This window comes from Phoxinus phoxinus (assembly GCF_949152265.1).
Source record: "Phoxinus phoxinus genome assembly, chromosome: 22".
NCBI classification, from domain to species: Eukaryota; Metazoa; Chordata; class Actinopteri; order Cypriniformes; family Leuciscidae; genus Phoxinus; species Phoxinus phoxinus.
In genome coordinates this window covers 10,205,401-10,227,503 of record NC_136897.1, presented here as the reverse complement: position 1 = coordinate 10,227,503, position 22,103 = coordinate 10,205,401, and the positions used below count along the sequence as shown (strand labels likewise).

Below are 22,103 nucleotides of genomic sequence, written 5' to 3'. Positions count from 1 at the left end.
AAAGCCAAAGAAGTTAACGTCCTTAAATCCGAATTAAAATCTATATATTTGCATAGAGCTGAATTTTTCATACAAAGCTTTTGGCTTTGAGGTTGAAGGACGGTGAATCTAAGGCCAGCATATCTGCTATTAGGCATGAGGGTTCAGTATATACTCAGCCTAAAGATGTAAATAGAGTATTTGAATCCTATTATTAACATTTGTATACTTCAGAATCCAGCACTGACCCAACACATTTTGATTTATTCCTTACACACTTAAATCTTCCCAAATTAAATGATTCTCAGCGCGATATACTGGACAGTCCTGTGACAATTGAAGAATTGAAATCTGCCCTGGACTCCATGAGCAGTAATAAAGCCCCTGGGTTAGATGGGATGCAGAGAAAGCGTTCGACAGAATTGAGTGGAATTTTTTGTGGTCTGTCCTGGAGCGTTTTGGGTTTGGTTCTTTTTTCGTGCAAGCTGTCAAAACTATCTATTTTGATTGTTCGGGTAACAAAATTTTGCAGTAACATTAATTCTTATGGAATTATAAACGACCTAGAATTCGTCTCAAATCTATGCACAGGCTAAAACCTCATGGAGGCTTATCGCTACCAGATTTTTGGTCATATTATTTAGCATACCAAATGAGACCACTTAGGACTTGGATGGATGTTGACTCCCCTGTGCCATGGTGGGCCTTAGAAGCTTATATTATTTACCCATTGCGTCTACAGGATTTACCTTTTACTGGAGTACCTAAGAAAATGGTTTGGTTCAATTATATGCCATTCTATCAAAACCTGGAGAATGGCAGAAAAGATCATGGGAGCTTTAGATTCCTACTGTGATTCTACCCCCCTTTGGCATAATAGTAATCTCTGTACGGGTAACAAACCTTTTGTTTCCAAATGCTGGGTTAAATGTGGGGTTTATACCTTGAAAGATCTGTACAGTGATTATGGACTTAAGTCCTTTCAGATTCTAAACGATGAATTCTCCCTTCCAGGATTTTCCTTCTTTTTGTATCTAAGATTGAGATCTGCGCTAAAAGCTTATGGAGTACCCTGGTCGACTAAAATATCTTCTCATCCTATGATAGACTGGATAGATTCCAGTATGGCTTCAAGGGGTATTGTTAGCATCATTTATAAATCACTTGTGGTATGACAGTACTCGAACATTCCGACTGAGGACTTCTGGGAGAGACAACTTAACACCGTGATTGACTGGGACGTTGTCTGGGGGAATTGTTTTTCTACCTCAAAAAATCCGGCTCACCAAATTATACATTATGGGCCCTATTTTAACGATCTGAAACGCAAGTGTCAAAGCGCAAAGCGCAAGTAACTTTGTGGGCGGATCCCGGCGCTGTTGCTATTTTCCCGGCGGGATAAATGCCTCTTGCGCCTGCCGCAAATCTAAAAGGGGTTGGTCTGAAGTAGCTTCATTATTCATAGGTGTGGTTTGGGTGTAACGTGAAATAAACCAATCAGAGCGTCCTCTCAAATTCCCTTTAAGAGCAGGCGCGCTTGTTCCATGGCGGATCGCTAATATAACGGCGGATTTACCAGCGCACGCCAGGAGCGGTTCACAGCCGAGGAGACCGATGTTCTCGTCAGGACCGTAAAACACAGAGAAGTGACATTGGGGATGATGGGAGAAACCCACCCAAATTAGCTTCGGTTAAACAGGCGTATAATTTGGGTAAATGTGTAGCCTAACCTAGATTTTTTCTTTTCCACATCTTCACGGACACAACAATGATTTCCCTCGTGTGTTAATATTTTTCTTTGTAATAATGTATGATTTGCAAAAATGAAAACTGCTGCGTCTGTTTATATTAGAGAATCAAAGTTAACACGCTACATTATGGCCAAGCACGCGCCCTTAAAATACCATATCACTAACGTGCAATGCGCCACTGTCTTTAGACTGTTTTTTCCCTGGTCAGTGGCGCAATTGCTTTCTAAAACTGGAAAATAGCACCAGGGAACTTTTGCGCCGGAACACGCCTCCTCTTTGCGCTGCCGCTGAACCGCCTCCGCGAGCGCAAGTTCATTCCCTAATTTAACGACGTGCGTCTGTGGAGGGAAAACTCTGCTGTGCGCGGGTGCAAAATAGGAATGATACATGCATCGGTGTACAAAGTCAATTGCGCTGGGGGCAAGATAGGGCCCTATAAGTTAATTTATGGGGATGCACGGATACCGATACCGGTATCTGGTATCGACCTCGATACCACATTTTCTAAAGTACTCGTACTCGTTAAAAGTCCCCCGATACCGGGGACTGATACCACGGTCTGAGAAATGTATATGTTTGAGCGGCGTGTAAGGGGTTAATCACAGGCGCCGAGTGCCCGCCCCCAGTCCCCGGCTGCAGCTCAGAGCGGGGAGAAGGCGAGGCGAGGCGAGACGAGACAACATGTCAGCCGTGTGGAACTATTTCAAAGTGAATGAAGACGACAAAACAAAGGCGGACTGCAAATTGTGCTCAGCGAAATTGTCCAGAGGAGGCTCAAAAGGTAGCGCACTTAACACAAGTAATTTAATCAAGCACCTAAAATCCCAACACGACAACGAGTACAAAGAGTTTACCCATGTTAAACAAACACAATCCACGCTGCAGCAAACACTTGCAAGGCGAGAGAAAATGTCCAGAGACAATCCACGTGCTGTGAAAATAACACAGGCAATTATCGAGTACATTGCATTGAGTGACCAGCCACTCTCGGAGGTAGAAAATGTGGGATTCCTGCGTCTCCTCCATGTTCTGGAGCCCAGATATGATGTCCCAAGCCGCCGCTACATGACTGACACGGAGCTGTCTAAACTACACGACTCCGTGAAAAAACATATCCACAGCCTACAGCAAGCCTCCTCTGCGTTTAGTTTCACCACGGATATTTGGACAAGCAGTGTTAGCCCCGTGTCGCTAATTAGCTTAACCTGCCAGTGGATAGACGAGAGTTTCACGCCGCAACGAGTCATATTACATGCGAAACAATTCCGCGGCTCGCACACCAGCCAGGCTATAGCGCATGTGTTTGAGGAAATGCTCCAGACATGGGGTATACCTAAAGAATCAGTACATGTTGTGCTTCGAGACAATGCCAAAAACATGATTAAAGCCATGAATGACGCAGGGCTCCCAAGTCTGCCGTGTGTCGCGCACACACTCCAACTGGCTGTTCACGAGGGCTTATTAGCACAGAGGAGCATAGCTGATGCTATAGCAGTGGGGCGGAAAATAGTTGGGCATTTTAAACATTCCGCCTTAGCCTACTCCCGCCTCGAGGACATTCAGGGACAGCTCAACCAGCCAATAAAGAGACTGCAGCAGGACGTACAGATGCGCTGGAACAGCACATATTACATGCTCCAGTCCCTCATTGAGCAAAAGCGAGTGCTGGGGGTGTATGTGTCCGAGCATGAACTCCCTGACTATCTCACCGCTCACCAATGGGTTCTTATGGAGAAGACTGTTGCCATCCTCTCCCCCTTTGAGGAACTAACTAACAAAGTGAGCAGCTACGAAGCACTAGCCTCTGATGTCATCCCAGCTGTGACTGTGCTAGTGAGACTTCTAAACAGAGAAACAGACGAGGACCATGGCGTCAAGACAATGAAAGCAACCTTACTGGCAACTGTCAAGAAGCGCTTCAGTGACGTCGAGACCAACCCACTGTACTTCATCTCCACCATACTTGACCCAAGGTAAAGTCTGTGTGCTATAGGTATTCAATGATAAACTACAGTACTAAATGTAAGATTAATTAATTTCCATCTGAAATATTATATTATATTTTTGTAACTAAAATACAAATTTTACTTGCAATTAAGTACTCGCCGATACCGATACCGAGTACTTAATAAAAAAAACATGATTTAAATTTACAGGTAACAGCTTTAGTCATATAATTTAACAAAAAAACAAGGGACTGAATGAATAATGTATCGTAAATACATAAATGTTCTTCCTTAAAATACAGGGTGCATAAGTTTGGACACCCCTATGTTAAATCCCCATAGAGGTAGGCAGATTTTTATTTTTAAAGGCCAGTTACTTCATGGATCCAGGATACTATGCATCCTGATAAAGTTCCCTTGGCCTTTGGAATTAAAATAGCCCCACATCATCACATAGTCTTCACCATACCTAGAGATTGGCATGGTTTTATTTCAGTTAGCCTAATAGCTGGTTTGATTTGCATTGAGAGATGATCTTATAGAAAGTACTCCATGCCAATCTCTAGGTATGGTGAAGGGTGTGTGATGATGTGGGGCTATTTTAATTCCAAAGGCCAAGGGAACTTTATCAGGATGCATAGTATCCTGAAACCATGAAGTAACTGGCCTTTAAAAAAAAAAATCTGCCTGCCTCTATGGGAATTTAACATAGGGGTGTCCAAACTTATGCACCCTGTATTTTAAGGAAGAATATTTATTTATTTGCGATACATTATTCATTCACAAAGAAAATTGGTGTCCTTGAAGGTTGGATTTTTCCTATTTTTTTTAATTAAGGCATTAAGTTCAATTTCCGAAAGATAATTTTTTATTCCTCTTTTTAGTCAACTTTAGCATGGGTGTCTAAACTTATGCATAGCACTGTATATGCATGCATCACAACTAAAGTGCTGTTATAGTGTTTCCAAAGGTTTAATTGTGTTTAAAACTATTTTATACCCTACAATTAAGTAATTTAAAAACAGCAATGTTGAATAGGGGTTGAATAATTATGACAGTTTTTTTTTTTGTTTTTTTTATCCAATAACTAAAAAATATTATATTATATAATTGACATTGTCACTTTTAATATGCCACTAAAGTGTTAAAAAAAACTTCATATGATTAAGCACTTGTGTTTAAAACATTTTACATATACTTAAGTTAGATAAAAGAGTCACAATGAATAAACATTAATGTAAATGTATTACTCACAAAATATAAAGGATGACTCCCACTGACCACATGTCAACCTCAGGGCCATAAGCGTTTCCTCTGAGGATCTCAGGAGCTGAGTGGATGTGAAAATAGAGGCAAATTATTGCAAATAAACTGGCTTATAATACTTTATAAGTAATTTACTGGAATTTGCTTACTTGTGGACATCTAAATTGTTTATTTTAGAGGTATCTGTTTATCTAAAAAATAACAAAATAAATCATAACAGAAATAATGTGCTATCTTAAATTCTGACTCACCGCAGTAGCCAGGGGTCCCACATACTGTCTTCATTGTCACTTGATCATCAATTATTTTAGAAAGGCCAAAGTCCGCTGTGGACATTACAGAAAAGATTGGATCAATAAAAGCCCATTCATTATTGACAGAGTACACTGTTCCGTCTCATTTTTCACACATCAAAGACATAATGGATTAAATGTATGAGTATACAGTTCGTTACCTATCTTAAGAGGTGCGTCTATTGACAAGTCAGCATAGAGGAGATTTTCTGGTTTGAGGTCTCTGTGAACAACTCCATTCTCATGTAAGTACTGCAACAGAGATATAAAAGAGGTAGCAGATCACTTGTGTACATATAATAATAATTGTAAGTGATTCATTATCTGGGTCTTTTGTACATAGATAGATATAGATGAAAGTCAACAGAGTCCAAAACAATATTTGACTCCATTGATTTTTGTTGACATAAAAAATCTCTTAGTCAGTCATATAAGTTTGGTGGGTGTAAATATACTTGGGCTCACAGTTAAGCTCTTAAGTCACTATATAGTATAGTCGCCATATACCCAACGGAACATGACAGGTCCCAAACAGAAAAGAGAAATTTCATCATAATATATCATATACAGTAGTTCATTAGAATGGGCACAAGTTCAACGGAAAGATACAAAATGGAAACAAGACTTTATCTAGTCTAGACCAGTTTTTACCGCAGGGGCGAGTTGTGGTTTTTAATGAAGGGACGAAAAATGTAATGTATGGGAAAGACAAATGTCATTATGCGATAATGAGATACGAGGCAAAACACCTTTACCACTGATGATGTCTAGAAAACAATTTCAATAGTAATTTGGGTTTAATTAATCAGCAAAGGAACATGTTTAATGAGATAGTTTCATCATTACATCTACCTTTAATACAATATATCATTAGATATCATTAGTGCAGAGATTTTTCAAGTGAATAAATTCATAGATTTATGAAATTTGCTTGTGGTACCCTAATGGTCAAGTGGTAGAGCTTTTTTTAATAGTCAGCTGCAAATATGGCTTGACCCCAAAACAATTTTAACAAAAGGTTTCTCAGTGGTTTACAGTAGTATCAGATGTACTTAAAAACATACTAAAAGTTTACCAAAGTTTGACTCCAAGAAAGGCCCCATTTTCAAAATGGCGGCCGTCAGGTCCTTAAAATGACCATTACACCTTTGTAGTCCTTCTAGACCAGGAATACTGGTGCCTGATACATGTTTTGGCCATGTGATATTCTAATTAGCATATTTGCATTATAGATAAGTGATTACAATTATATATTAAAGCAATTGTTTACAAGCATATTTATGTGAAAAACAAGTAAAATTTCCCTTAAGTAATTGTATATTTCTCCTTTCTCACATCGTTTTGCCTAGTGTTGGTGGTTTCTGTGGTTTATAACCATTCCAAAAAAGAATAAATTCATTAGAACTGTGTGGTACTGTAAAATTAGTCAAAACAGGGCTGCCACGTGAAGGCATGTGCTGATTGTCTGAACCCATATCGAATCACGCCAATTCATTGGCTGATGGCACGGGCGCCTCCTCAGCGGCGCTGCTTGAGAGCGGAATGACGTGGACAAAACTTTGGGGACATAACCTGGTCTAGGCCCGTAGAAACACCTTCACAAGACCTGGGGAAAGCTCCCTACAAGGCTCACTCACAGAAAGAGCCTGCAGATCCCCCACACGCTTGAGAGAGGCCAACGCTAACAAAAGTACCACCTTGAGAGTCAGAATCCGGTCCGAAGCGGACTCCAAGGGTTCAAAGGAAGGTTCTAATAGCCCCTCCAGAAGAACTGATAAATCCCAGGTGGGGACGTGCAGGCCTCAAGCGTCTAACTCCACGCTTAAACGAGGAGACCAGACGGTGTCTACCTAATGGCGCTTTTCCATTAGCCTACCAGTACCAGCTCAACTCAACTCGACTCAACTCGGCTAGTCTCGGCTCGCGTTTCGCTCCGTTTTCCATTGCAGACAGTAGGCTTACCTCCACAATAGTACCTGGTCGTCGTAGTGACGCGACACACACCCGCTACCCACACACACAGAACAATGGAGGAAATCGAGTGTATGCTGTTTTACATAATATTAGTGATGGGTAGCCTATATCACGCAGTCTCTGGCAAAACTATTTAAAAATGTCGGGGTTATTCAGGATACTCCGTCTGGCGCGTGCAATGATGATACAGTGAATAGTGACGATTCTCTCTGACCAATCAGCAGTCTGCCGGTGTCACGTGACATTTTAGTATCGCCTCAGCTCGCTTAGAACCTCGCTGAAGGTGATACGAAAAAAAGTACCTGCAAGCAGGTACCGGTACAACTTTTACACAGTGGAAAACCAAACAAAGTCGAGTCGAGGTGAGCCGAGGCGAGCTGGTAGGCCTACTGTGTAGTGGAAAAGCGCCATAAGGGGACCTCGTCTGACTCCCGATAGGCAGCGATAGCCGAAACATAAACTCTCAAGGTGGTAGCAGATGTTCCAGCCACACATTTATCCTGCAGGAATTCCAGCACTGAACTGACCGGGCAGCTGACTGGGTCCACTGCATGAGCCGAACACCAAGACTAAAAAACCTTCCACTTAGAGAAATATCTGCCAAGGTGACCCCTCCACCCGGGAGCTCCGTTCCGAGAACCACGTCTGGGATGGCCAGAATGGGGCTACCAGAAGGAGGCGGATTCCACACCCCCTCACTCTGCAAAGGACTGCAGGGATTAGCTTGACCGGAGGGAATGCATACAGTTTCAACTCCAGCCACGGATGAGCGAAGGCATCTATCCACAGAGGCGTCGGATGAGACAGGGAAAACCACAGGGGGCACTGTGTCGAGCTCTGCGACGCAAAGAGGTTCGCCTTACCGAACATGCTCTAAATTTGAGCCACTGTTTAGACATCTATTCCCCCGACTTGAGCTTCTGTCTTGACAAAGTCCACTGCGATGTTCAGGTCCCCTGGAACGTAAACTGTTCTCAGCGAAAGAAACCTGTCTTGAGCCCAAAGGAGGAGGCAGTGCGCATGCCTGTCGAAGCAGACAAAACTTTCCACCTCCAAAGAGCGAAGGCAACAGCGCGACACTCTCAGCAGGCGGAAGGCAGACCAAGAAGTGCGGATGCCCCTTAGTTTCATTCACCACAGGAATGGTCTCATATGAAGGAGACCCAAGGGCAGCACAAGAGAGGCTGCTGCCATGGGCCCCAGAAGCCTGCGACATATGCCCACCGCTACATGATGGCCGAGCCTGAAGCGGGCCAAGCACGCACGATGACTGGAAATTCAAGCAGGGGCCAGACGGGCATGCATAGAGAGAGAATCAAGTTGGACACCCAGGAAAGTGGTCTGCTGAGAAGGGGTTAAGACACTCTTCTGAGCATTCAACCTGAGACCGGAAGTGGTGGAGAAGGACGTCCCTGTGATGACACACCAACTCTGTGGAATGAGCAAGAATGAGCCAGTCGCCTAGATAATTTAGCACACGGATGCCCTGGAGCCTCAAGGGGGCCAGATCTGCATCCATGCACTTGGAGAACGTCCGCGGAGCCAGAGCTAGACCAAATGGAAGGACCCGGTACTGATACGCCTTTCCCCCACAGGCGCATTTAACCTGAGCTTTAGTATAATGCCACCTTTATACTCAAAAACATCTATAGAGGATACATTACATATGCATTACCTTATTTAAAATGAAATGAGTGACCATTTTAAAGGGTTCACACACCTCTATTCAGGCTAATTCAGAGTTATTTATGATCAGAGTTATACAAGTCCAATTTAAGTTACTTTTAGAGATGTTCCGATATTCTTTTTCCCTTCCCGATACCGATTCCGATACCTGGACTCAGGGTATCGGCCGATACCGAGTACTGATCCGATACCTGGATGTGCATTGTAGCGACATTGACATCCGGCCAGCTGCTTGTCAAATTAGTGAATCGTGATTCTCGCAAACACTTCATTCGTTGTGTGACCAGACGAGAGCGTTGTCTCTTTCGTCCATTCCAACACACACACACACACACACACAAAGAGACACGTAACGTGACACCCACATTCCTCACACCAAGACACCCACATGTCTTCACACAAAGAAAAGGACTGCTACCATAGTCACTCTTAAATGTAATAAATATATCCCTTTTTTGTGTTAAGATGTGTTTATAAACCATAGGAAAGCATATATATGTCCTAGTGCAGGGGTTCCCAAACTTTTCCATTCCAGGACCCATCTAGACAAGAATAATCTATCTCAAGACCCACCCAAATAATCTTAAAGCATGAATGTTAGGCGTTAGTTCTCTTTAAAGCAGTTTTTTTCCTTGTCATAGTTTGAATGACATAAGTTTAATTGCAATACAAACGTTTGGTACATTATACATTTTTTTGAGAGTTAACAGCCTAATGGCTGTTGAAATAATGTGAAGAATACTAAGTAGTTTTTGTCTGCTGCCTCAACTGATTTACCCAGATATGGCAGAACAAATATAAAGAAATGGAAAAAGATTAAGTAAGCCTAATCTTAGCCAAAGGTTTGATATGACAAAAAATCAGAATATAAAAAAATAATAGACTAATAATTGTATTTGACAGTAGGCCCATGACCTAGAATTCATGTGATTTCATGCCCAATTCAGAGCAGTGATTGGAGTAAACGTGTTTCTTCTTGATGACAATGCGCAGCGAACTGCTTAACGAACCGAGCCGCTCTGAGACGCTGAAAATTGTTATCACAACATGTCGCACGCCCATAGGGCTGGGTCTGGGTATTGTTCAAAATCTTTCGATCCGGTGCCAATTCCGATACCTCATTTTCGATACCGGTTCCTAACGATACTTTTTTCGATACCAATTTTATGAAATCCATTTTAACAAGATTACATAACACATTACCTCAGAAAAACGTTGGCTTTATTTTTTCAGTTTGACTCATGCTCCTTAGCCAGTGCACAAAGGAACAAAAAAAGCACAAAGGAACAACAATTTTTTTATAAAGAGCTCACAGCTAACCAAAGCTGTTTTTGTTTTAATAAAAAATACAGTAAAACTTAAGTAATATTGTGAAATAGTATTACAATTTAAAATATTATTTGAATATATTTCAAAATGTAATTTATTCCTGTGATGTCAAAGCTGAATTTTCAAAATCATTACTTCAGTGTCACATGACCCTTCAGAAATATAAAAAAAAGTTTGCTGCATAATATTTTGGAAACTATGATACATTTTTTCATGATTCTTTGATTAATAAAAAAATCAAAAAGAACAGCATTTATTTAAAAACGAAATATTTTGTAACATTACACGTTTTAATGTCACCTTTGATAACTAATGCATCCTTACTGAAAAAAAATTCTGACTAACCTACACATTTTTGAACAGTGTACTTTCATTAGGTTATTATTTATTGCAATATAAACACTGTCAGGGTCATCAACAAGGTATCTCTTTATTTACCATTCGAAGACAAAGCAACTTTCTGCTCTTATGATTACTCCGTGCACTGTCAAGGTCTTCATCATATTTGTCGTGGTAACGGTCTTTGCAGCAATTATTTTACCGCAAATACTGCATCGCGCGCTGTTGGCATCGAGCCTGGAGAAATGTACCCACACTTTTCCAAATCTTTAAGGTATTATGTGTGTGCTCGCGTCTCATATGAATATGTGCGCGTAGAGTTTGTGTGTGTGTGCTCGCGTCTCTAGTATGCGCGTGGAGAGTTCCGCACGAGTTTGTGCGCGGAGAGTTCCGCACGTCTCGTGTGTGTAGAGTTTGCGTGTATGTGCGTGAGCGACTTTGTGTGTTGTTGTGCATTTCATATGTATTTGTTTGAGCACTAACGTTGACGAGTTAACTCCTTAGGTATCGAAATCTGGAACCGAACAACCTGTCATTTTTCGACACTCGATAGTATCGAGGCAATTCGGTCGGTACCTAAAAAGTATCGCACTCGGTACCCAGCCCTACACGCGCACGCTTCAAAATCTACTACTAAGCAATTTAGTGATTTCTATTTAACATTGGTACATCGTGCAAAATGTTTGTGTGTGTGTGTGTCATTCATGAAACGTAAATTTAGCTGCAGCCAATAGTGACTGCGCGACCCACCTCTCCCCAATCTGCGACCCACAAATGGGTCGCGACCCACAGTTTGAAAACCACTGTCCTAGTGTAACATTAATCGAACTTTAAATGTCTATACTAATGCATAATAATCAAACGTTGTATTCCTATAACCGTAACCTGATGTGTTGGATATCATTTTAAATCTAGAGACCTAACGGAGTTGAATCTCGATAATAGACTGCAATGATATGATTATTACTATATGAATCCTTTTCAGTCGTAGAAATGACTAAGCCCAAAGCTCTGTCATAAATCTACACAGCCGGGGGTCTTCTCGACAAGACAAAGAAAGTTTCCCGCTTTCGAAACACTGAAGGTTATTGGCTACTTGCGCCAAACGAAGGCGTGACCCATACAGTCTTTAAAAAGAGAGCCAAAGCTCCTCCTCTCTCTCTCTCTCTGCTTCCTGCCTTCATCACTGCTTCGTCATGTGAAAAGTCTCCGAACTCCTTTGGGAGTCTCCGTCTTCTTTTATTTTCTTTATCTAAGTTTCTTTTGTTTCATTTTCAAATTCTCCTTGGTTCGCCTTCACCTAAGAGTGAACGAATTTAGCGTGAATTATTCCTTCAGCAACTTCACTTTCAAGAAGTCGCCCCAGAGACACGAGAGCACGCGCCCTGTCCGAGGCTCCACGAGAGAACGCGCCTCAGCACGAGAACGCGCGCTCCTCTCAGACATACACACAAACAACTTTGCAAGTATTAACTCAAACGAGTTTAATGTTTTAAGGTTTGTTTTGATTTGTTGGCTCTCCAAAGGTCTGTGATTTTGCTATTCTATGATCATTCGTGATCTATTTCTCTCTCTCCCGCACTCAAATCGAGCGCGTGCCCCAGAGCACTCTCTCACTCTCTCTCTCTCTCCAACTCTCCTTCTCTCATTTGTTATCCGTTTGTCTTATTGTTTAACTGTAAGTTATGTACATAGACGTATAATCAGTACTTATATTCTATAGTTTTACATTTATTAAAACATATATTCAAGACTGTGTCTCTGAAAAATGCTTGTAAAAACACAAAAGTCAATGAGATTCACGACCCGAGCTACCAGTGCTCATTATTTACTACATTAAGTAGTTTTAATCTTATAAACACAGGAAAGTTAATGTTCACGGCCAGAAAGTTAATATTTCTTGGAGTTTGTAAGAAAGGATAGCTTTATTGAGAAATTGATCATTTAATCTGACGGTTGGTCGCTGGACGAACACCGATTTGATAATTACATTAATTTCCCTTAAGGATTATCTCATGATCGATCTGAAATAAGATTATTGATATATGAATGAGGAATTATAATTAGTTGTGATTGATTATTCATATATTCATATAATCCACTTTCACTTTCGATAATTTAATGTAACTGTAATATGCAATATATGAATCATATTCATGATTAGTTATTAACATTCCCTATAGATAATTTGAGCTAATTCATACGGACCTAGAGTCCGAGGCATTTATACTACAGTATCTATACTGCTGCAATGCATACTAGCCCTGTATGAATTTATAGAATTATTTTATGGTGTGCTTCAGAATGATCCCTTAATAAAACACGAACAAATACACACAGTGAACTAGAATATTTTTTATTATCTGACATATATTTCACAGAAGTATATTATTTATTTTTAAGTGAAAAATAACTTCAAATGCAGCCACAAATCTAATACTGTAAACGGAAAAAGGTATTTTAGTTTTACAATATAACTGTATAAAAAACAGTACAACAAATAAATCTAGGAATCAAAAAAATTATATATGAATAATTTAAGAAAATAATCTCTTTAAAACTTAAAGATGACGGCGTCACTGTGCCCACACCCATTGTGCTTGTCAAACTCAGTAAAGACAGTGGGGTCGTGTCACAGCTCCATATGTCGATAGTAAAGCTGATTGTTTGCACATCTTTTAGTTTAACGTTACATGACCGTGTTCACGCACTGTCTCGAATAGCTTAGGGAGCGCTGCTTCAGAGATGTATTTGCGACCAGGCAAACTGTACCGGGGGTCCAAATGTTCAATGAAGCGGCAAAATCCAACGTTTTTGACGACTGACAGTGGCTGGTCCTCCAGAACAATAAACTCGATAATTTTGTCGGTTATATTGCCAAAGAGCGGACATACTGCTAGCGCGTGCATTATAATTTCTTCTTCGCTGCTCTAAACGGTGGTTGCTTGTGGTTGGCGACCATAGACAGTATATAAGATGGACACAGCGACCCCATAGACTTCAACGGAGAAAAGTGAAGCCCATTTGAAGCACTCACTTCCTGATCGCCAGGCAAACTGCGCAGGCTCAAACTGAGCTTGAACACGTGAGCAACGTGTCTGACAGCTGTCAGTCTTCTAGTAGCTGTGCGGAGAGAAATCTGAATCATTCCCTTCCGAATTTTGCAGAGACGGAGAGCGTGAGCATTAGCTGTCCATGAGCTAGCAGTAGGATCAACTTTATCACTCTCTGTGGGCTACTCCCTTCACTTTATCGGACTTAATGCCTCCACGTCCCCCCGATTGCCTGCGAGCTTCTCCGCCGGTCTATACGGTAATTTCTCTACAGTGCGACAGAGAGTCGCGTGAGTTATGACGCAATCGTTAGCCTATTTTTACAAAAACGGCTTCTACGGGGCCATAACGTAAGGTACAAGGTAATGGAGCCTTTTATACATTGTCGAGTTTCTTTAGAAATAAATAATGGACAAATGGAGTCTTTGGACGCCTCAGATGTAAAGTTATTCGCTGTCAAAGTGACGCAAAAATGAATGGGAGTCAATGGAATGCTAACAGCAGGTGAAGTTCTGCTACAATGGCGGCGCCCGCGGAGGCTTCAGTTTCCGGCGGATGGATTACCACCTTGTTGGCGACACAGCACAACTTCCTGTGTTGCCGCGGGCAACCACTGTTTAGAGCAGCGAAGAAGACTTGATCTCCGATATTCAGCGTTAAGCAAAGCTAGCGTGCAATAACTAGGTATTGTTTATGAAAATGGTATCGGATCGGTACATGGGTACAAGTACTCGCCGATACCGATGCCAGAATATTTATTGGTATCGGACCATATAAATATAAAATATATTTATATTTTTACTAGTATCGGAATCGGAACATCTCTAGAAATAACTTTTACATTGAATGTCAAGTCTGTGTTTTAGCAAAAAAAAAGGGTATGTGTCCAAAAACACGTACTGAGTAGGAGTTACATGACATAGGCTAAATCGTTTACATCTCTGGTTCACCCCAAACAAAGATAAAACCTTACAGTAATCTCACAAAATCATGTATTCCATCTTGGTGTCTAACCCCACATTTTCTGGTTCTATGAATCCATTGGACTAGTCTAAATCTCACAAAATCATGTATTCCATAAGTAGGTAATCATTTCAGTGCAATTTAGACAGAGAAAACATGGGGTTAGACACCAAGATTACTTATCTAGGTCAAATAACGAAGGAGAAATTGATATTTTAAGGGCTTCCTGCCCATCTTGGACTCCATCTTTAAAATTACACCTTTCTAGTGGTCAAACTTTGGTAAACTTTTAGTACCGTATTTTCCGGACTATAAGTCGCACTGGACTATAAGTCGCATTTATTTAGAAATTTATTTCACAAAATCCAAGACCAAGAACAGACATTTAATCTGGAAAGGCAAGTTATTCAACTACACAATATCACACAGAACAACAGGCTGAATAGGTGTCCGTTATGTTAACGTAACACATTAACAGTTATTCAGCTACACAATAGCATAAAGAAAATATACCTGGGAGGCTGAATAGGCTAAATAAACATAAGCCAGCGAGTCCAACAAGCAAGTTACCATTAAGCAAGTTCACCAAGCTCACGCGATCTCATTCCACAACACTGAATCCATTGAATTCTTCCTCGGTGTCGCTTCTGAACAACTTCTTTGGCCAAGGCCCGCCCATAAGGCCGTTTGTTTGACCAACATGTCAAACAACCAATTACAGTTTGTTTCGTTCAGCGTCACGTTTCGGGGCGTGGAAATGTCCCCACAACAACAGACCGGCGTGCAACAAGTCTCCACTAAGTGCCTCAAACAAAACTCCTGGACATCTCTTAAAGAGTCTATGCCGTGAACCTCGCACACTTTTGAGAATCCTACGTTTAGCTGATCTTGATAAATGCTCATTGTCACTCATGTAAACACAACAGTTTTTCTTCCGCAATCACACGTCTGCGCTTTGTTTCCCGGCGGACCGAAAATAAACGCAACACTCGCACACCCCAAAAATCCGATAAAATTCAACCAATCAGATGGCGACTTCGACATTCCTGAAGTGTTTCCAGTTAAGTGTACCATATGCATCAGACATTTAGCCAACGTTCCGTGGGCGTGACGTCTGAGGCTAAGACTACGTTTACCATAGCCTTCTCTGTCGGCAATATAGGATTTATATGTGATAAATGCAAGGAGACAGTCAGGCTGACGGAGAAGATTCCAGAACTAGAGACACGCATCCAAACTTTAATCGAGAATAGTAAGAAGAGTGCTAGAGCTTTAGATACTATTTTGTACTATTTTTATTCAGTACCCTGGCATAGACTTTCCCGGGGAGGCTGAGAAGTGTGATCCCCCTGTAGTTGGAACACACCCTCCGGTCCCCCTTCTTAAAAAGAGGGACCACCACCCCAGTCTGCCATCCCAGAGGTACTGTCCCAACCGCCACGCGATGCTGCAGAGACGTGTCAGCCAAGACAGCCCCACAACATCCAGAGACTTGAGGTACTCAGGGCGGATCTCGTCCACCCCCGGTGCCTTGCCACCGAGGAGTTTTTTGACTACCTCGGTGACTTCAGCTTGGGTGATGGACGAGTCCACCTCCGAGCCCTCGGCCTCTGCTTCCTCAATGGAAGACGTGACGGTGGGATTGAGGAGATCCTCGAAGTATTCCTTCCACCATCCGACGACATCCCCAGTTGAGGTCAACAGCTGCCCACCTCCACTGTAAACAGCGTTGGTGGGGCACTGCTTCCCTCTCCTGAGGCGCCGGACGGTTTGCCAGAATCTCTTCGAGGCCAGCCGATAGTCCTTCTCCATGGCCTCACCAAACTCCTCCCAGGCCCGAGTTTTTGCCTCCACAACCAGCCGGGCTGCACTCCGCTTGGCCTGCCGGTAACCATCAGCTGCCTCAGGAGTCCCACAAGCCAACCAGGCCCGATAGGACTCCTTCTTCGGGGATTGCCGCCTCGACAGGCACCGGAGACCTTACGGCCACAGCACCGAGAGGCTGCGTCGACAATGGAGGTGGAGAACATGGTCCACTCGGACTCAATATCTCCAGCCTCCCTCGGGATCTGGTCGAAGCTCTGCCGGAGGTGGGAGTTGAAGATCTCTCTGACAGGAGACTCGGCCAAACGTTCCCAGCAGACCCTTACAGTACGCTTGGGTCTGCCGAGTCTGTCCAGCTTCCTCCCCCGCCATCGGATCCAACTCACCACCAGGTGGTGATCAGTTGACAGCTCCACCCCTTTCTTCACCCGAGTGTCCAAGACATACGGCCGGAGGTCAGATGAAACGACCTCTAGTCGATCATCGACCTACGGCCTAGGGTGTCCTGATGCCACGTGTACTGATGGACACCCTTATGCTTGAACATGGTGTTCGTTATGGACAAACTGTAACTGGCACAGGAGTCCAATAACTGAACACCGCTCGGGTTCAGATCAGGGGGGCTGTTCCTCCCAATCACGCCCCTCCAGGTGTCACTGTCGCTGCCCACGTTGGCGTTGAAGTCCCCCAGTAGAACGACAGAGTCCCCAGTCGGAGCACTTTCCAGCACCCCTCCCAGAGACCCCATGAAGGCCGGGTACTCTACACTGCCGTTTGGCCCGTAGGCACACACGACAGTGAGAGACCTATCCCCGACCCGTAGGCGCAGCCTACGACCCTCTCGTTCACCGGGGTAAACTCCAACACATGGCGGCTGAGCTGGGGGGCTATAAGCAAACCCACACCAGCCCGCCGCCTCTCACCATGGGCAACTCCAGAGTGGTGAAGAGTCCATCCTCTCTCAAGGAGGGTGGTTCCAGAGCCCAAGCTGTGCGTAGAGGTGATCCCGACTATCTCTAGTCGGAACCTCTCAACCTCTCGCACAATCTCAGGCTCCTTCCCTGTCAGCGAGGTGACGTTCCACGTCCCCAGAGCTAGTTTCCGTGTCCAGGGATCAGGTTGTCGAGGCCCCCGCCTTCGACTGCCGCCCGATCCTCTAAGCACCGGCCCCTTACGGCCCCTCCTGCAGGTGGTGAGCCCACGGGAAGGCAGCCCCACGTCGCTCCTTCGGGCCGAGCCCGGCCGGACCCCGTGGGGGGAGGCCCGGCCACCAGGCGCTCGCATACGAGCCCCAACCCCGGGCCTGGCTCCAGGGTAGGGCCCCGGCTGCGCCATACCGGGCGACGTCACGGTCCTCGTTGTAGTGTACATCATAAAGGGATTTTTGAACCGCTCTTAGTCTGACCCGTCGCCTAGGACCTGTTTGCCTTGGGAGACCCTACCAGGGGCATATATAGCCCCGGTCTATGTCTGTTCCCCGAATATGGAAATCCAAAAAAACGTTCAAACCCATCTAAGGTTAAAAATGTAATTGATGTTCAACAAATAAAAAACAGATATAATAGAGATGAGCAAATGATAAAGCTTGGGTTGCTGAATATTCAATCTCTTACTTCAAAAGCGCTAATAGTTAATGATATGATTTCAGATTATAACCTAGATCTGCTGTGTTTGACAGAAACCTGGCTAAAACCAAACGATTACATTGCTTTAAATGAGTCAACCCCATAAGACTACGGTTATAAACATGAACCTCATCTGAAACGCAAAGGAGGAGGTGTTGCTGTAATTTATAGTAATATTTTCAAAACCACTAAGAAATCTAGTTGTAAATATAATTATTTTGAAGTGTTGGGGCCCTATCTTGCACCCAGCGCAATTGACTTTGTACACAGACGCATGTATCATTCCTACCTTGCACCCGCGCACAGCAGACTTTTCCCTCCACAGACGCACGTCGGTAAATTAGGGAATGAACTTGCGCTCGCGGGGGCGGTTCAGCGCAAAGAGGAGGCGTGTTCCGGCGCAAAAGTTCCCTGGTGCTATTTTCCAGTTTTAGAAAGCAATTGCGCCACTGACCAGGAAAAAAACAGTCTAAAGTCAGTGGCGCGTTGCGCGTTAGTGATATGGTATTTTAAGGGCGCGTGCTTGGCCATAATGTAGTGTGTTAACGCGCATCCACTTTGATTCTCTAATATAAACAGACGCAGCAGTTTTCATTTTTGCAAATCATACATTATTACAAGGAAAAATATTAACACACGAGGGAAATCTTTGTTGTGTCCGTGAAGATGTGAAAAAGATCTATCTAGATTTAAAAAAAAAAAAAATCTAGATTAGGCTACCAATTTACCCAAATTATACGCCTGTTTAACCGAAGCTAATTTGGGTGGGTTTCTCCCATCATCCCCATTGTCACTCTGTGTTTTATGGCCCTGACGAGAACGCCGGTCTCCTCGGCTGTGAACCGCTCCTGGCGTGCGCCGGCAAACCCGCCGTTATAATAGCAATCCGCTGGAACACTTGCGCTTTGCGCTTTGACACTTGCGTTTCAGATCGTTAAAATAGGGCCCTTGGTGCTTAATGTAAAAATATATAGTGTAAACGATAAATCACGTTTGAAAATTCTGCTGGCTACTGTATACAGGCCACCAGGGTACCATATAGACTTTATCAAAGAATTTGCAGAATTTCTATCAGAATTAGTATTGGCTGCAGATAAAGTGCTAATTGTTGGTGATTTTAATATACACATAGATAATGAAAAAGATGCATTGGGATTGGCATTAAAAGACATTGTAAACTCAATTGGAGTTAGACAAAACGTGTCAGGACCTACTCATTGCCGTAATCATACTCTAGATCTAATACTATCACATGGAATAGATGTTGATACCGTTGAAATACTGCAGCAGAGCGATGACATCTCAGATCATTATCTAGTCTCATGTAAATTACATTTAGCCAAGGCTGCAAAGCCGACTCAGTGTTATAAATATGTTAGACCTATCACTTCTGCTACTAAAGATTGCTTTATCAATAATCTTCCTAATCAGTTTCATCATCTCAGCATCCCGGATAACTTAGAAGAACTAGAGGTATTTTGGATTTCATGGGAAGAGAGCTCGATTGCTTACAGAGAGGCTTTAAAAGCTGCTTATTTTTCAACCCTATTAGAAGAAAATAAACATAATCCTAGGTATTTATTTGAAACAGTGGCTAAACTAACGAAAAAGAAAGCTTCAAGCCCAGAAGTTTCCAAGAAACACAGCAGTAATGACTTTATGAACTTCTTCACTTATAAGATCAATAATATCAGGGACAAAATTATAACTATGCAACCGTCTAATACAGTATCGCATCAGGAAGTGCATTGTAGTCTCCCTGAGGGAAAATTTGATTCATTCATTGCTATAGGAGAGGAAGAATTTAGCAAACTCGTCAAATCATCTAAATCGACAACTTGTATGTTAGACCCTATGCCGACTAAGCTGCTGAAAGAGATGCTTCCAGATGTCATAGATCCTCTTCTTAATATCATTAATTCATCTTTGTCTCTAGGATACGTACCCAAAACCTTTAAGCTAGCTATGATTAAACCGCTCGTTAAAAAAACGCAACTTGGTCCTACAAAATTAGTCAATTACAGGCCCTTTTCTGTCAAAGATATTAGAAAAAGCAGTATCCTCACAACTGTGTTCCTTTCTTGAAATAAATGATATCTGCGAGGATTTTCAATCCGGATTTAGACCGTACCATAGTACCGAGACAGCTCTCGTTAGAGTCACAAATGATTTGCTCTTATCATCCGATCGTGGTTGTATCTCTTTATTAGTATTACTTGATCTTAGTGCTGCATTCGACACCATTGACCACAACATCGTTTTAAATAGACTCGAACATTATGTTGGCATTAGTGGAATTGCACTAGCATGGTTTAAATCATACTTATCTGACCATTATCAGTTTGTAGCAGTAAATTAAGAGATGTCTTATCGATCACAAGTTTAGTATGGCGTACCACAAGGCTCAGTACTAGGACCGCTGCTGTTCACTCTGTACATGCTACCATTAGTGTAATATACTCAAATAACAGGAGGAGACGTTCGTAACCTTGTGAACCTTTACTGAACAAGGCAACATAGAACATACATCTCGTTCGGCAAACACCCGTCAAAACTAAACACATATCTCCCCGGAACAGCCACGCCCTCCCCAGGCTCTTAGCCTCTTAAAGGAACCTCACTATTGCAATAGTCAGTCAATACATTACAATTAGGAGATATCATTAGGAAACATGGAATTAGCTTTCACTGTTATGCCAACGATACTCAGCTGTATATTTCTTCAAAACCTAACGAAACTTACCAATTCACAAAATTAACGGAATGCATAGCAGATATAAAAAATTGGATGACTAGTAATTTCCTACTACTAAATTCAGAAAAAAACAGAGATTCTAATTATTGGACAAAAAACTTCCACACGTAATAACCTAGAATACTGTCCAACACTTGATGGCTGCTCTGTTAAGTCTTCGTCGTCGGTTAGGAACCTGGGTGTGCTCTTTGATACCAATCTTTCATTTGAAAGTCATGTGTCTAGTATCTGTAAAACCGCATTTTTCCATCTTAAAAATATATCTAAATTCCGTCATATGCTCTCATTGACAAATGCAGAACAATTAGTTCATGCGTTCATGACCTCAAGGCTAGATTATTGTAATGCTCTACTGGGTGGTTGCCCTGCACGCTTAACAAACAAACTACAGCTAGTTCAAAACGCAGCAGCTCGAGTTCTTACCAGAACCAGGAAGTACGACCATATTAGCCCCGTTCTGTCAACACATTGGCTGCCTATTAAACATCGTATACATTTTTAAATATTGCTGGTTACTTACAAAGCACTAAATGGTTTAGCTCCGCAGTACTTGAGCGAGCTCTTAACGCATTATAGTCCTTCGCGTCTATTGCGATCTCAAAATTCCGGCCAGTTAATAATACCTAGAATATCAAAATCTACTGCTGGCGGTAGATCCTTTTCCTATTTAGCACCAAAACTTTGGAACAGTCTTCCTACCATTGTCCGGGAAGCAGACACACTCTGTCAGTTCAAAGCTAGATTAAAGACACATATCTTTGACCTAGCATTCACATAATACATTATAGACTTCTATAACTCAATGTTAGGCTGCATAGATTAGGTCAGCCGGAACTGGGAACACTTCCCTTAAAACCTGATGTACTCGTTACTGTCACAGTCTTCGTCTGCACCTGTCTGTCTTAGTCTGCACTACACTCCCCAGAATCCTTCTTGTCTCCACACCTGAACTCACTTCCTCAATCATCCACCTGTTCATCATCCTCATCATCTGTGTCACCTTTCTTCACCTTGTTAGTGTTCGTTTGTATCTGTATTTAGTTTGCTTCTGTTCAGTCTGTCCTGGTCGGTCCTTGTATATGTTACCCTTCTGCCTGTACCAGTTTTGTATAAGTTTATTATAGTAAAAGTTTGAATTGGAGCTTTGTGCCTCTGCCTTTCTTCACCCGCACCAGACCCGTGACAGAAGGACCGACCATAAAAATATGGATCCAGCTGTAAGACTTCTGGTTCTCCGATAAGAAGACCGCAGTATAGAGGACTATGTCCTGGACTTTCTTGATCTGTCTCACTTGAAAGGCATGGACGAGGTATGCCTCA

General features: G+C 42.6%; 1 protein-coding gene across 1 annotated transcript in view; it reads right to left on the bottom strand.

Annotated features, from left to right (window-relative positions):
• The window catches only part of LOC306990299 (calcium/calmodulin-dependent protein kinase type IV), an 87,228-nt gene that overhangs the window by 36,158 nt on the left and 28,967 nt on the right, over positions 1-22,103 (bottom strand). Inside the window, exons 6-8 of the mRNA XM_079596958.1 lie at positions 5,397-5,487; positions 5,194-5,268; positions 4,931-5,006 (exon numbers count right to left, since the gene is read on the bottom strand). Coding sequence (XP_079453084.1) covers positions 4,931-5,006; positions 5,194-5,268; positions 5,397-5,487 — 242 coding nt within the window. The remainder of the gene's footprint in view (positions 1-4,930; positions 5,007-5,193; positions 5,269-5,396; positions 5,488-22,103) is intronic.